The sequence below is a fragment of the Pungitius pungitius genome, chromosome 8 (genome assembly GCF_949316345.1).
Source record: "Pungitius pungitius chromosome 8, fPunPun2.1, whole genome shotgun sequence".
Taxonomy (NCBI): Eukaryota; Metazoa; Chordata; class Actinopteri; order Perciformes; family Gasterosteidae; genus Pungitius; species Pungitius pungitius.
The window spans coordinates 7,123,191-7,139,426 of record NC_084907.1 but is presented as its reverse complement, the minus strand read 5'-3'; the positions used below and the strand labels follow the sequence as shown (position 1 = coordinate 7,139,426).

Genomic DNA, 16,236 nt, shown 5'->3' with positions numbered 1-16,236 from the left:
ACGTTCTCTGAATGGCTTTGGGTCGGTCATCCTGATGTGGTGCTCCACGTCCTTTGCCAGGCCGACATCCCACTCATGCAATGAGAACACATTTGCTCGCTCACATAGCTTTTGACGGAGTCGCTCTTTCCATTCAGGGGGGATGGGTGAGTCACCAAACTGAAGTAGCTCAGGATCTAACTTGGTTGGAACAGTCTCAGCTCCCGCCTTGGGTGATGGAATTACTGGATCGGCATGGCACAGCTGTCCTAGGACGATTCCAACTGGGATGACTATATCCTTCCGAGACTCATTCATGATCAGCACAGTAAAATGGCCCTCATTCACTGCTGCACTTTGTATTACCATGGGCTGCAGCAGCACCCCAGCCGGTAACGGAGTGATGGGTGAGGCTTCAACCATCAGCATGTCTTTATTCAGAGGCTGCTTCAACTCCACTTCACAGATGACACAGCACTCACCCCCAGGAGGTAAGGTAAGTGAGCCTGGACCCATCCACTTCACACATCCCACCTCCTCCTCTTCTCCCTCAGCAGTTGATTGGTCGGGGTGCATGACTGGGTCCCTTGCTTTAATGCCAAGTGTCTGGGCAATGTCGACTCCGGTGGTCTCTTTGCACAGTCTGGAGAGTCTCTGGAACAGGTTAGCATTGGTGCCTAAAATCACGGGAGTCTGCTCAGGACTTGAGGGACTTGGGCAAATCAGAGCCAAGACTGACAGGTTCTCTTTGGTGCCTGTTACCTTCTCTGGAAACGCCATATCCACCACCACATATCCCAGGTAAGGGTAACTGTTTTCGCTCAACCCCCATATTGCCAACCCGGACACTGGCTGGATTGTGACATCAGGTAAATGACGCTTGTACCAGGCCTCAAAGATTATTGTGACTTGGGAGCCGCTATCAAGGAGAGCGTTGCACGATTGTCCATTTATCTTCACTGGTACAATGGAAGAGGGGCCAATTAATCCCTGGGGAATGTCTCTCTGCACTGTGATTATCTCACTTTTCTTAGCTGAACACACTGTGTGACTGCCTCCTGTTGCTTGAGCTGATGATTCACCCTGTTTAGCTTTCTTTAGAGATTGAATCAACTTCTGGATCACTTTGGCCTGATTCTCTGCATTATGACATTTGGCAGAGAAATGGCCGTTTTCACCACAGCGATAACAAAAGTTCACATCCGTGTCGAAAGATGGTTGCCTTCTAGTCTCACTGTAAGTTTGTCTTGATGGCTCTACTCTTAGAGCTGTTGCAGGGGATTCAGACTGTTGGCCTATTTGTTTTTGCAGGTTCTTCACTTGTTTCCTCAGGGATGCTACTTCTTCTTCACTGCCAGTCTCTGGGGCGAGCACTTTGGTTAGTGACTCCTGTTCTTTACCATATGCTACCGCTTGGCTAGATAGAGACCTCATGGCAGTGAACATTGACTTGAGTTCTTGAACTTCAGACCTCAAATGTTCCACATCTTCAGGTCTACTGTCAAGGTCAGGCCTCGCATGAACTCTCTGGATAGATGTGTTCAGCTTCATCCTTGAAGACTCATATTCCTCCTCGTTGCGAATATCACTCAGGAGTTCCAAGAAAGTTGGCGGATCCTCTCTCCGTTCCCTGAGCTTGAGCTGGACCATCATCATATCCGAGTGGACTGCACCTCGCAGCAACTGCTCCACTCGAGCGCGGTTGGCCCGGCCTGGAGGGAGACCTTCACGACGAACCACCTTGCTCAACGACAACTCCAAACGCCTAAGAAAGTCCGACAACTTTTCCTTTGGCTGCTGCTGTAACAACCTAAAGGCAAAATACAAGTCTTCGCCAGTCTCCGCAGATCCAAAAGCACTCTCAATGGCATCTAAGCACCGAGCTGGACTAACCTCTGGATCAGCAGTTCTGACAGCTTTAACCACAGCTAGCGCAGGACCCTTCAGACATTCCATGATACGCCGCCGTTTCTCCTTGAAAGAACACTCGCTCTCCTCCACCATCAGACGCGCATGCTCCAACCAATGCTCCAAAGACTCTTCTCCAGCTGGGGTTGGCAAAGTACCCGAGAACACTCTCAGACGACGGTAGCTGCTGTTCTCACCTGATGGTTTCTCCATCTTGGCCAACAAATCACCAACCGCACGAATGATGGACTCTGCCGAACCACCTGCTGGTTGATCTTCCAACAAACTTTTTAACGGGCTTGGAGAAATATTCTCGACAGGACTTTCAGCAGCTATGACAATCCTCCATTTTTTCATTGTGCCTTCTGGCAGCAGTTCGGGAGGGACTCTGGTGGGGTCCGCCTTTTCTCTGCACTCGCACAGCACTGTCAGATGGTTCAGTTTCAGGCTGAGTGTCCTCACTCGCACTCGGCCTAAGGCTTTGACGTTTCACACAGTCTCTTCAATAAGTGCATTGTCCACATCTTCTGGGATCAGCACCATAAGGGAGTGGTCTTCATCTAGTTCTTCTCTTTTGCACCACTCTTTGAGCTCTTTAACTAAATCTACCGTGCTGCGCAGAGGCTCCATATTAGTAAAGGCTTGTGGCTCCTATTGGACTTAGTATTATTACTCTCCCATAAAATTTACAAAGTTAGACTTAATGCTTAAATAACGGTTAACTTATCTGTACTAATAACCTAATTGTATTAATTACAATCCCGGACGAGCCCCCATTATGTAGCGCCCCCTAGCTGTCCTGGCTTTGTTAAAGGAGTGCGCTGCCCGAATTCTTAACTATTTAATTTATATAATCAATACTAGGTTACTACACTGTTATCCCTATTATTTTAGCACCTTATCACACCAAATATTTAGGAAGACATACCACGTACACAATAGAATACATTTAACCTTTTACTTGACATGGGATTCACAAATACACATAAAATAACACTCAAACATTAGGCTTCTGTCCAACCATTACTTATCTAAGCCGGCAGGTAACTAACTAATATACATAAACCAAACGTGGGTACCCAATCAATTGTCCACTGTACGGTGCAGGCCTGTTGCGCGCGGGAGGGAGCGGGGAAGCCTCCTAATAAGAAAAATGGCTACTTCGCGCCAAAGTGCCCCCCGAAAAGGAAACACTCACTCGTCCTCCTCACGGTGTTGGCGAGTCGGAATCGGGGCTGGCGTCGCAGACGTCCGTAGCGGTGTTGGTCCCTCCGGATCCGCGAACCGATGGTTAAAAGAGTGGCCGGGTTGGATACTCTCTCTCCCTCTCGTGCAGGTCCGGATCTCCCAAGCTAAAGCCTGGCTCACTCCGCTATTGCCGCGGCGGTCCTATAAACGGCGCGGATCTCTATCCGAGTTCCGTTACACAAAACAAAACCAACGTAGCGCAAATCGTGCAGATATTGCTGTCTTTTCTAGTGGAGAGTCACTCGCCGTTCCGCTCCTTAATCCCTCTACTATCTCACTTTACGCTGTCTTGTTATTGTCCGTCATCCTTCTTCGTATCCCCCTCTTCTTCTCTCCTCTTTTCTCGTGTTTCCACTTCTTCTTCTTCTCTCCCTCTTTTTCGTCCCTCTTCCTCTTCTTCTTCTCTCCCTCTTTTCTGATTGTATTAATTGAAGGGATAGTACTACATGCTCAACATTAACTACAATAACAAACACCCAAATAAAATACAATCATTCCAAGATACAACCCAATTGGCCATAGGGCTACATATACATTTGCACCACAATGACCGATTCAATGTGTATCGTGCACAGTAAAGCACAGCGTTGCTGTGAGCGAGTAGCTCCGTTTTTAATACACCTGTTTGCCCACGTTCAAACATTGTGTCTGTTAGAGGAACACAAATCTAGTCTTTTAATAACAAGGAGGGCACCTCCGTAGCAGAAGGCGTTATTTTGCAGGCTGGCGGCTATCGTCAGTGAGGAGTCAATCAACATGAACCGACCGCGTGGATCTGTTGTTACGCTCCATGTTTATGGTGCCTGGAATAGACCTGGATGGATCTTGGTAGAACGTGGGCACATAACCTAAAAAACTATATTTCACTTTTTATTTAGCCTTTCCATTACTTCTAAACATGTATATACTGTATCATTTGTATTGCCTTGTTATAAACTGCAGCTTAACATTCAAAAGCTGTCTTATGTATGAAGTTTCTTTTGTCTTTGTGATCCAAAAGAATCTTTCAAAGATATTTAGCCTCATTATCAAAAACTTCCACGTTTCATTCAGCATCTCTTGACTTTACTTTGACTGAATCGACAAAACTCAACAACACCGACAAAACAAAGAGACTTTCTTTCACCGTTCTGTGAATAGAGTGATTAATAGTCAAAGAGTAAATGATGTCTCAGTGGTGTTGGATGAAGATGTAGGCCGTGTGCGTGTCTGTGTGTGTGTATATGTGTCAGTGTTTCAGTAGTCCTCCATTCTGCTGACTGAGTAACGTTGACACAAATCCCAGCGCACACATGGGAGCGTACAGAATTATACTTGTATTCAGTTTTATATGATGGAGTCTGATTATAAGGATTCATTCATTCAGGATTCATTCAGGATTCACAATAATTAACCTGATGTGTTTTGGCTTTATTAAGCTTCATGTGATCACCATGAAGCAGCACAGTCTGCAGGTACTGCAATCATTGCATTCAATGACTAAATAAACATATAATGTCACTCCACTGAGACACTGAGCCCTAAATGTGCATGCAGCACAAACTGTAACCATATTCCCAAAGGGGGAGGGGGTGGTAATTTTACACCTGAGTAACGTCACATATAGGACCGCTGCAGTGACCCAAAGCGAGCATATAGCAATGTGGAGTCCCCTCGGGTGATGCGGCTTGTCAAAAACAATATTAATCCTCATTTCTCTCCACCTTCCCTCCTTCTCCATCCCTCCCTCGCTCCACGTCCAGGGGAGCGCTGCGAGCTGTCGTCCCGCTGGGGCCGCTGTGCTCCGGGGGTCTGCAAGAACGGTGGCTCCTGTGTCAACCTGCTGGTCGGCGGGTTCAAGTGCGAGTGTCCGGCGGGCGGCTACGAGAAGCCCTACTGCGAGATGACCACGCGCAACTTCCCCCCGCACTCCTTCCTGACCTTCAGGGGCCTCCGCCAGCGCTTCCACTTCACCCTCTCTCTCACGTAAGACCCTCTCGCCTCCCCGCTAGCAGCTCCCCCCCCCGAGTCACCTGCTCCATCACCTTTCAGTTAAAAGCGATCCACTCTGCATCCACCCCCGCAGCCCACTTCTGCAGCTATTGCCTCCAGTGAGGTGCCCCCCCCGCCACACATTTATGTAACCGCAATGCTGAAGAATGGAAAGCCATCTCCTGTAGAGGCACAGTGGTAACAGATTATCCTCGGTGTGCCGTGTACACACAGAGCCACATGCTGTACTGTAATAGTCCAGGAGTCGTGTTTTTTGAAGAGGAGACGTGCACAAAATGTGAGGAAATGCACAGTCTCCCTCACTAAGGTGAAGGCCCAGAGAGGCAGCCTTCAGAGGAATGTCGTGTCATTTTAACGATTTATCATCTATTGTAAGTCATCTTTGGACAATTGACAGATTTGTTTTATTTCATACAAAGAGTTGAGAAGATTAAAACCACACTGGTGTTTGTAGCTGGATTCAGAAGCCTTTCAACATGATAGGAGTATCAATTTTCACTATTTATTTTGGAAATATATTGACGTAAGGATTGAAACTTTTCTTTAAATATACTGTAGTGGGAAATAGATAGAGACCAATGTATTTCATACTATACAGAAGTACACAACTACACTAACAAGAAATCTCAGTTCAAACTATTTTCAGGATTTATAGCGGGAGCTGTGAGCGACGTCCTCCCTAACGCTGGCACTTTCTGTGGTGTGATCTCATGCCGCAATTAGAATTTTGTAAAAAAAGAACCATGGTTCCTTCTTTTTACAATGCTGCACAAGAAAGAAAAACCTGTAAAGGCCTCATGAAACTTTTCATCACATTAGTTTTCATCACATTAGAGTATAGTATATCTGTTTTTCAACCTTAATTATTTATCATTATTTTTATTTATTTAGTAGTATTTTCTTTTTAATATCAGTAATATGTAGCTGTTTTGTAAATGAAGCTGTAGCTTTAATGCGTTTCATGGTGGTTAATAGAGGGGGCGGGGCTTAATAAATGAGCCATGAGCTCTGAACACATGAAAAAACAACGGGCCACCAGACCCCATTAATTCTCCATGTGATGAAATGGAATCAACGGTAAAAATGTGTCCATTCTGTTTGACATCTGTCACAACAAGTGACAACAAGTAGCCCCTCTCCGATGTCATCACAGGGAATGCGTCCCGCCATTCTGCCTCACCCATTGTGATACCCGTCACTTCAGCCGTGAAATAATATCCCTCCCCTGTGAGCTCTATGGACTCGGCCCTTCTTTTAAACGAGACTCGGGGCGGCCCTTTTTCTGGTGGAGAACCGCTCAAACCAGTTTTGAAAGTGGTCTTAATTTCACAGGCGGGTCACAGAACGGCTGCCGTGTAAAAAGGGCCGAGCCCGAGGGCCCGAGGAGGCAGGTGAGGGCCACCAGCCACTCGGTTACCTGAGCCCGCACCGATCAGGTTCCCCCTGAAAGAGCCTCCGTTATGACGCTCCGGATGTGCAACCAATTGTCTCGGTGGATTTTAGGTCTGTTTCACAGCTCTGGCTGTTGAGCTCCACGAATTGGACTGAGATTTGACAAAAAAAGGGGGTTCATCTTCTTTTGGGATCATAAAAAAAACCTGACGTTTAGGTGACGGTTCATCTCGTACAAGAGCACGGGTCGAACCAAACTGAGTCTACAGTCCCGCTAGAGGCTCGTGAGGCCAAATTTAGGAGCATTCCTCCTACTGACTATGCATGTCGGTGGAAAATTTCAAAATGAGGAAAATCTTGATCTTTAAGGTCATAAATATTCAATAAAAATTAGTATTAATTAAATATAAATATTCTCCTTATTTCTCAGCAGATCATACACTTTTTTTTATCATCCAACCAATATCTTTTATCTCCATTTTACACTTGTTTTAAAATCAATAAGGGTCTCGTTTTTTTTTTTTTTTTCCTCCCCACTGCACAAATGCATCATGTTAGCATAGCGTGACACGGCCTCCTACATAAGGGCAGACTGGTTGTTATTTTTACTGATGGGTGCCTAATGTGAGACGCAGTGATGCCAGTTGAGGCGGTATTTAGTTCTGGCTGATTACCCTCATAGTTCAGAGGGCTTAGTGGGGCAATGCGGAGAAGCCCTTTTAAATCGATCCGCCAACGACTGGAAGCCTCGTGGAGAACCAGAGACTTTAGATCATGATTCCAGATGACGGTCTGTATTTTTTACCGGATACATAGACGCCGTCCGACTGCTCTGCCTCTGCTGTTATTATCAGCTGGAGCCTCTGCATCCTTTGTCCTCTGAGGTCAAGATTATTGCTGTTCTCGGTAAGCAGGTCAGTGGCGCCGGGCCCCCCGGCTCCTCTTTAGCTGAAGAATACTGCACTAACAGCATCATGTACGGTATAACCTCAAACCCCGAGGGCCGAAAGAACTGGGGGGGGGGGTTGCGGCTGCTCATGCTGTCTGAGAGCGTACTTCCTCAAAATGAAAAAATATATCTATTCATTCAAATCAGCTGCAGCTCTGTTTGGGCTAAAATATTTAGTAAGTAAGTCAAAATGGTTATAGATTGAGCTTTTTGGAATAGGGTTACTGAGCCACACATGGCTCCCGGTTTGAAGATGTCCACATGAGACTCCTTGGTGGGTCTCCTCTGGGATGGATCATGAATAAATCCTGTAGTTACAGCTAAATTTATTAATAACTTTTTATCATAAGGCAGTTTCACACCTCCCATTGACCCATTTTCCACAGGATCAGATTCATGGCCACAGCTGACGGGTGATATTTTTAAACCATATGATCCACCACATGCTTTGATCCCACATCCATAGAGGCAGTCCGCAGATATACTGAAATGTGCATCAATATGCAAGAATCATGCAGCACGACGGCCCTGGGAGAGCAGAAATCTGCAGGCTGTGGTAACAGTCGTTTTTGGTTCTGTCGTTGTTGCTTTGCACCGTATTCTGGGCTCCTTCTTTACTCGAGGTAATGCGTTCCCACGCGTGCTTCTATGACATCGTCCTAGTTTCTCTGTTTCGGTGTGTCATGAAATGTCGCTCCGTGATGTCTTTTAATGGCAGGCAGATCCTGTATTTTTTTGACTGTCTGGCTGTTCTGCAAATATATATATTTTTTTGTGCTCACGATTAATCTCATTATCTGTTCAGTGATCTTTGTCAAACCTCGGCTTTGTTCAGTCTTTGGCCTGTCTGCGTGATATATGAGGAATATGAGGGACTAGTACGGATATTTTTAAATAGGTCACCGCATTCATTTTGTTCTCTATTAATGGGAAGCAAGGCCAACAGCAGATGTTTGAAAGTTGATTTTGCAGTAAATCTTTTTAAGTTTCAATGTATTCAATGAAAATACGAAACCAACAATATGTTCCTTCTATCAACACTTCTCTGTCTTGTCTGTCTGTAGCACTCAGTCTCAATCCCCTGTTACCTGTTGTTCTTGTTTTTAAAGCCTCATTAAATTCCTTAAACAGCTCTCTCATTGTGGATTGAACAAGAGAAAATGTAGCTTTCGTTTGGGACTATTTTTAGCAGCAGATGAATACACCTTCTATACTGTAGTAAGTATTATGTGAAATTTTGTCAAAATAAATGACGTCGTGGTTCATTTACAAAAATGAAGGTCTACGGGATGAATTCTCGATACATAAGATGCGCTTGTTACTAAGATGTGTAACAACAATGTAAAACAGGGTGAATATGGATAAGACAATAATACAGGAACAAAACAGTGGATTGGGTAGTGAGAAATGCATTAAGTCAAAATATTGTGTTTTTTTTAGATTTGCAACCAAAGAGCCCGATGGTCTGTTACTCTACAACGGCCGCTTCAATGAGAAACATGACTTCCTCGCCATGGAAATCATCAATGAGCAGATTCAGCTGACGTTCTCTGCAGGTGGGACAGCGGTTTGTTTCCTGCTCGATGGCGATCCACTGCAAGCATTTTGTTTTCCGTTTCATGCCGTTTTGCGTGTATTGCAGTGATTCACCTCTCTCCCTGTTTCCCAGGTGAGACTAAAACTACGGTTTCACCCTTCGTCCTCGGGGGAGTCAGCGACGGCCAGTGGCACGTGGTGGAGGTCCACTACTACAACAAGGTATGATCCACAACAAACAGGCCACGTAGGTTATATTTAAATTCTTGCAGTTTTATCAAAAACATTTAATTGCATGCAATACGTGTAAACTCTTCTTCAATGTAGAATCTACTTTGAATTTTCCCGGTTCAAAGAAATAGTTCGATATTTTTTAAACTCAGTCTCTTATGAAGATATTTATCTGTTAGGATTGACACCACTCTCAAATCTGTCAGTTTGTTTAACTTGGAGCCAGCTTTGCCTCCTCCTAAAATAACAAACATAATGTACGAGCACCAGTAAAACTCACTCATAACACTTTATAGCTCTTTTGTTTAAGCTGACAAAAACTGTAATTGGCAAAATGAAGCGTTGTGGTTTTACTTGGGTTTCATTTGGCTTGGGTTGCTTTTGGACATAGCGACGCTAGCGACCCTCCCTGTCTCCAGTCTTTATGCTAAGCTAAGCTATACCAGGTAAAAACTGGATATTTGCCATGCGGACACAAGAGTCTGATCTGTTTTGTTGTCTAACTCTCTCCAAGAACGCCTTTTGAATTTCCCCAAATCATTCAAAGAAGATCACTATTGTGGTTTAGTTTTTTTTCATTCCTTTCCTTTAATAGTTTCAAATCGCTCACATACCTCTGGTTTAATCACATGTCTGCTTCGCTCCTCATCAGGTGTGGCTGGAAAATACCAGACATAGTTACCGAAAATATCTAGAGAGAAATTAGGCCACTGGCTTGACCTTTCTACAGGGGACAGAGCGCTTCGTTTTATTGCTGCCGTATAGTGAGAAACCCGCTCTCTCGATTAAAAGCTTTGTCTTTGGCACATCCGTACAGACGGAGTGACGTGGGTGCAAGAAGGTTGTGGTCCGTCTTCGAGATACGCTGCTGATAATCATGAAGGAGCCAACTAGACACAGACAGAGGGAGAGACACAAGGGAGGGGGGGGGGGGTGAATGAATGAACACAAGTGAGTGGTCAGTCAATGTCAACGTCTGTTTCTCCAGACGTTGTCAGATTGGACTAAATTTGCTTTGACCATTACATTTCTCTGAAGGAACGCCACGACAACTCAATCTGTGCAGGAATGTATGGAGCTGTTGTCTCTGCTCTCTCACCACCCATGACTAACACACAGGATGTCACATTTTGGTCCATTGAGGAGGTCACTTTGCATCATAAAGATGTTGCCAGGCAACACCCCCACTGCTCAAATTTTCTATTCAGCGTCTAGAATAACACGGCCGTGTCACATTTTAGCCAGAAAAAGTGACGGGGGGGGGGGGGGGTCTTGTCAACTTTTTGCTGAAAACTATTTAATTCTGTACAGAGCACATTATAGTCTCATTAATCACTTTGTGGTAGTTTTACATCTTTGACGGTGCTGCATGTTGTGCTGCATTTCTCTGTTAACAATACTTTTGCACATACAGTACAAGTGCCTCATGTTCGCAGTTTGATTTTAGGAGCAACTGGTTCAGCTCTCAGACTCATTTGGTGGCAGAGGATGTATGATGTCATCTTCATTGGAGAACACTAATTCATTTAATATATGTATATATATATATATATGTATGTGTGTGTTTGTAGATGTCTCATAAAATGTAACTAGTTTACTCATTACTTTGAATGTACATCTTACTGATCCCATCCCAGCGCTGGCTAAACTAATCCCCCCCCCCCCCCGCCCCCGCCCTCCTGTGATGTCCCTCCTCCTGTGAGTCGCTGAGGTGAAACTGTGGCTCCTCCCTCTGGAGGTGTCCCACAGCAGCCCACTCTGACCCGTCCCTGTCCACGGGGGGGGCATTTAAGATTGAAATGTGGCTTTCAGGATGGTTGGGGGACTGTGGAGAATGGCAATGACCGCTGCCTTTGTGTTTGGCTCTGCTTCCTTTGGGACCATGGGGCAGTGAATGATGCGGCCCCCGGGGGAAGGTGCCCCTCTCGCTCTCTCCCTCTTTTCTCCAGCGAGGACAGAAAAGCGGCGCAGAAGAAGAGCGAAAAAGGAGGGTAAAGAAAAGCCGAGAGAAGTATTGACTCTGAGGCTTTGAACGGGGACGCCGCGCTTCAGGGCCGACCCCTCCTGTTGCTATGGTGCTTCTAGTCAATCTCACATCCCATATTTGTGTTGCTCACCGCCAGCGCGCAACCCCTGTCGCCCTCTCTGACGGAGGGAACTCATATTCCCATAATCCCCCCGTGGCGGCCAGGGAGAACGTGTGTTTATGTGGCCCTGAGCAAATGTGTGTTCTTCAATCGGCGCTGACAGGACGGGGTTTTTGTGTGCGGCAGGAAGACAGACAGTCATTATGGGAGAGTCAACAGCCGTGACTGATGACAGCCGAGGTCAGTGAAAGGAGCGTCCAATCTGGAGCGCTGCCTGTTTCAGAGCTTTCACAGGGAAAAGGGGGAAAACCGTGGAAAAGAGCATGTCGGATGATTTCACCTTTGGCAATTCACACCGCGTGTTTGCTTGTTTCATCATCGACAAATTTGTAACAAATTGGCCTCATGGAGCTGAAAAGAAGCAAAAAGTCTTCCGCCTGCTTAACAATTCTGTGCTGAGTTAATGTTTCAGTGAAGAAAATAATGGGACTTCCTGTGGGAACATTTGCTTGACAACAGGGCCTGTCGAACTAGAAAATGTGCTAAATGTTTCTGATATCTTAGTACAGCTGCCAGCCAATAGAGCGTCTCTGAAAGCAATTATCTTCTTCTGTGATTCCACAGCTTTCAAGTGGGCTTGTGAGTCTTGGAAACCGTGATTTGAGAGAAATTGTACTTGACTTCACAATTCGGTCGACTGAGGAGCAAGCTGACCAGTAGTAGACCAAATGCTGCTCACTATAAAACCATTAGCGTCTTGATTGTTTTTTTCCTCTATTTAACTGCATCCGATATGCATTTCAACAATTTACCATGCAACCAGTTACGATCAACTGCATTTCTTTTTCTGTTGATATGGGAATTGTTTTTAGGTGGTTTATTTGCATATTTCAAAAAACATTACGTTGATTGTCCTACATTTTTTTAATATTCTGACGTTCATGCTCCTCGGAGGATGAATCCTACTAACTGCTTCAGTTTATGAGGCAAAAACTAGTGACCATCAGCCTCGGCTCTACTAAGAGCTGAGATGGTGAACACAGCTAATATTCGTCCTGCATAACGTTGTCATATTAGTATTCTTACACTAGCATCTACCTCAAAGCACCACTATACATCTTGTAGTCACATATTTCAATGTGTCAACGGAACCGGCACAATGGAATGACATTTGTGTTTCAACAAGAAAGCGAGGCTTTGTCCGACAGCCAGGTGGTTTAAGGTTATTTATTGTTGCTCTCATCAGATTAACATCACTAACACTCATCGCTCTGTGATCACAAGGACGTAACAGCCTCAGTCACCGAGTCATATTATTAGAGTCACAGATATTTAATCTAATCTACTCCAAGGGATAATCCTGTTTAATTGCAGAAGTGCCGTCTTTAATGTATTGCTTGATGTGATCTTTCTCAAAAATCCACCGATAAAGCTGCAAAACCTTTTTCACCAGCCAACAAAATCACCACTATATTTTAAGCTGGTGTTTTTTTTAAAATAAGCTTTTAAATGAAGGGATCAGACGAGCCATCGGTGAAATTCAAATTCCCGTATTCCCCTGCAGACCAGTGATCTATTTTAGTTGAACTTTCTGGAGAACTAAAAACAAACGCATGTGTTTTCAAAGCATTTAGCAAAGCAACCATCTCTTTATATCATCTCTCCACATGATACAAGCTAATTCCTGCTAAATCCTGTCTGACCAGCTGACGGCTCAGCGGTGCTACTCGCCCGCAGGCTGTGAGCCGTCTGAGTGCTGAGCTGACACTCGGGGTTAACGTGGGCGCTACGTGACCTCAGAGAAGCTGGCCATTTTGAAAAGAGGTCACAACCTTTTATTGCCAGGATCATCATTCTCCCCCCCTGCCGACCCCTCCTCCTTTTGTTGCTCCCCCCATTGATTCCTAAGACAATGAAGAAGATCCTTTGTCGACAGGGATCACCTCGTGTGTGTGTGTGTGTGTGTGTGTGTGTGTGTGTGTGTGCTTGCCAGCCGCTGTGAAAAATATTCAGACATAAAGCAAAAGCTGAACTGTGAGTGAAGGAAGACTATTTATTTCTGTGTCACATTTTCAAAGCTCCCGTTTCTAATGGAGCCCATAAAGCTCCGCACCAGCTGAGATTCCTTAGAAGTTTCTGCACTGCTTCATGGATTAATCCAGAGTGTTAAATGCAGCGGAATAATGAGATATTTTCACAATGCTATTTTTGAGTCCTATTTATAAATTCTTGGTGACCAAAATACTTCAGCAGCTTAAAAATAGCAGCAACGGATGTTGTTTTCCAGTTTTTTGTCAAACTTAATTTTACAAAATTAAAAGCGGTGAGCTCTCAAATTCTACAGATGTTCTGGGATTTTAGAGACGAAAACATTCTGTTCATCTGAATCAACAATGAAAGCTTCTCAACATAAACCTGTGAAATTATTCGGCGATGAATGGCCTCAAAAAGCTTGATTGTTTGATTAAATCCTTAAAAAAGAAATTAGAACGATCTGAAGTGGACACAATTACTTTAGTGTAAATAACAGTGGTGGGCATCAAGGCATTGCGCAATCTCCATTGTTTGGACCAAAGCCTCCCCAGAAACATCCGGAAGGCGCTCCCTAATCAATCTAGATATCCATTCGTTTGTCTCTTGCTCCACAGCCCATCTTGAACCAGGCCGGCCTGCCGCAGGGACCCTCGGACCAGAAGTTTGCAGTGGTGACGGTGGACAACTGTGACGCCTCCGTGGCCTTCCGGTTTGGTCACGTGATCGGCAACTACACCTGCTCCGCTCAGGGCAGCCAGTCAGGATCCAAAAAGTGAGTCCACAGAGTAACCTCAGAACCTTCTAAATGTCATAAAATCCTTTTGCTCTTTACCACAAAATGTCCTCTGCGCCGACTGCAATAATCAAACTCATTACTTTGTTTCCTCATTAAGAGAGAGAGCGTAAACTTGTTTTGAGAGGACCTTCCACATCTTCGGGGTGTTAGCGGCGCTTTGCTTTTTCCCTTCATTTGGTTGTTTTACTGTTATCATCTCCAGGCGGAAAAATATCACTGTAAAACCCTCTGTGATTAATTTTTCATGCGTGTTGATGATGCAAAAAGCCCTGGATGTGTAAATGTTCAAAGGTTTTCTATGTTTTCAGATCGCTGGACCTGACCGGCCCCCTTCTCCTCGGAGGTATTCCCAAACTCCCGGAGGACTTTCCTGTTCGCAACCGGCAGTTTGTGGGCTGCATGAAAAACCTGCGTATCGACAACCAGCACATAGACATGGCCGGCTTCATTGCTAACAACGGCACTCTACCAGGTGATCTTTGGCCTCAAAGATAATCATTTACTTACTTTTGCAGTCAAACTATGTTTTGTTGCCATGTGAGAGTGAAGAAGAAAGAAAATGGGTCAAATGATCATTGTACCTGCCATGAATAGCTTGTTACCCTCTGACTCTGAATCCTGAGGTTGGTCTGACCCCCCCACGGCTAAACTAACCTCTTATTTTGCACCCTCCAAGGATGCTCCGCCAAGAGGCACTTCTGCAACAATGACCCGTGTTTGAACGGAGGAACCTGTGTGAACCTGTGGGGCTCCTTCAGTTGTGACTGCCCGCTCGGATTTGGTGGACAAAACTGTGAAAGAGGTGAGTCAAGTAGAAAAGTTGCATTTAGACACTTAGTCCGCCATTTAGATCGTGAGAGGTTTTTCTTGTTTAGTTTGACGATGAACCTTTTTAGGTGCTTTTTGGCTTTAGAAGACAAACAGCACATTAGTTTAGTGTTTCTCCTGGTGCCCTCCGGTGTCTGTTTCAGTTCGTTCCTTATACAGTGCAGCTGTTATCTCTGCTGATTTATGGTTAACAGCAATTTGAGAACAGACCACGGAAGAAGAAGGAGCCGTGTGGACGACAACAAATCTGGTGTTTGGCTTGAAATAGAATGAGAAAAAAAAGATTTATGTCAGTGATGATCGTCTTTCTTCCAGACCAGATAGAAAACATAGTAATGAGATGAGATAAGGAATGACTTGTGTTTCATAAAGTTTGAGGAAAAGATGGGGGGAGTATAAGTGGGATGAACTTTGTTATTGAGTAAATTACAATCAACAACGACTCTGAGCAATCATCAACACAAGAGGGGCCTATTTAAATGCAGTTGTTTTTATGTGTATATGAGTTGGAATGATGTGCAGCTATAATAATATATGATAATTAATGAAGGTGGTGGATATCACTTCTCAAATGTGAAGATTTTCTGCTTGTCTTTTGTGTTACTTGGCAGTGAACTTTTGTCACAATCAGCTTAATGAAATGGTGATATGCTGATTGATATTTTACGTTATTATGGTTTAGTTTAAATGGGATTCGTTGGACTGAAACAGCACTGCAGTTGTCTCTCTCCTCCCTCCATCCAACAGTGACAGCCACAGTGCATCAGGTGTATTTGCAATCACTAACCGATCATTTCGACTTGGTGCTTTACTTTTGCACACAGACAGTGTAATGAAAGGGAAACCGATTCACAGCAGCAGCGTCCTTCCCTGTCACTTGGTTTTCACGTTTGAAAGAGCCGGAAAGCTTCTCAGTCGATGCATGAGTGCACAAACACTTCTCTGATTCATGCACTACACAAATATGACAACATTTTACATCCATACACAACAAAGGAAGATTTTTGGTTGAAAAGTCTACTTTTTCTGCGTCATTGAAAAATACAGAATCTATGAATATTTATATTTCAATTGATGTGATTATGTGCTGAAAAGTGGAGGTTTTGCAGATCTGTAACCATGATTTTGCCCTTTGAGTAGTTGTAATAAACAGTTACAAATACTGCTAATTTCTCCACTGTCTTTAACTAAAATGAGCACAGAAAGCCTTCTTGTGTCAAACTGCACATCATGCTGCACAGTACGCTCAAACATCA

At 44.5% G+C, this 16,236-nt stretch overlaps 1 protein-coding gene across 1 annotated transcript in view; it reads left to right on the top strand.

The window, feature by feature from the left end:
* celsr2 (cadherin, EGF LAG seven-pass G-type receptor 2) overlaps positions 1-16,236 on the top strand; it is a 57,546-nt gene that overhangs the window by 29,569 nt on the left and 11,741 nt on the right. Inside the window, 6 exon segments of the mRNA XM_062563901.1 lie at positions 4,878-5,100; positions 8,909-9,024; positions 9,138-9,226; positions 13,971-14,128; positions 14,461-14,624; positions 14,829-15,138. Coding sequence (XP_062419885.1) covers positions 4,878-5,100; positions 8,909-9,024; positions 9,138-9,226; positions 13,971-14,128; positions 14,461-14,624; positions 14,829-15,138 — 1,060 coding nt within the window.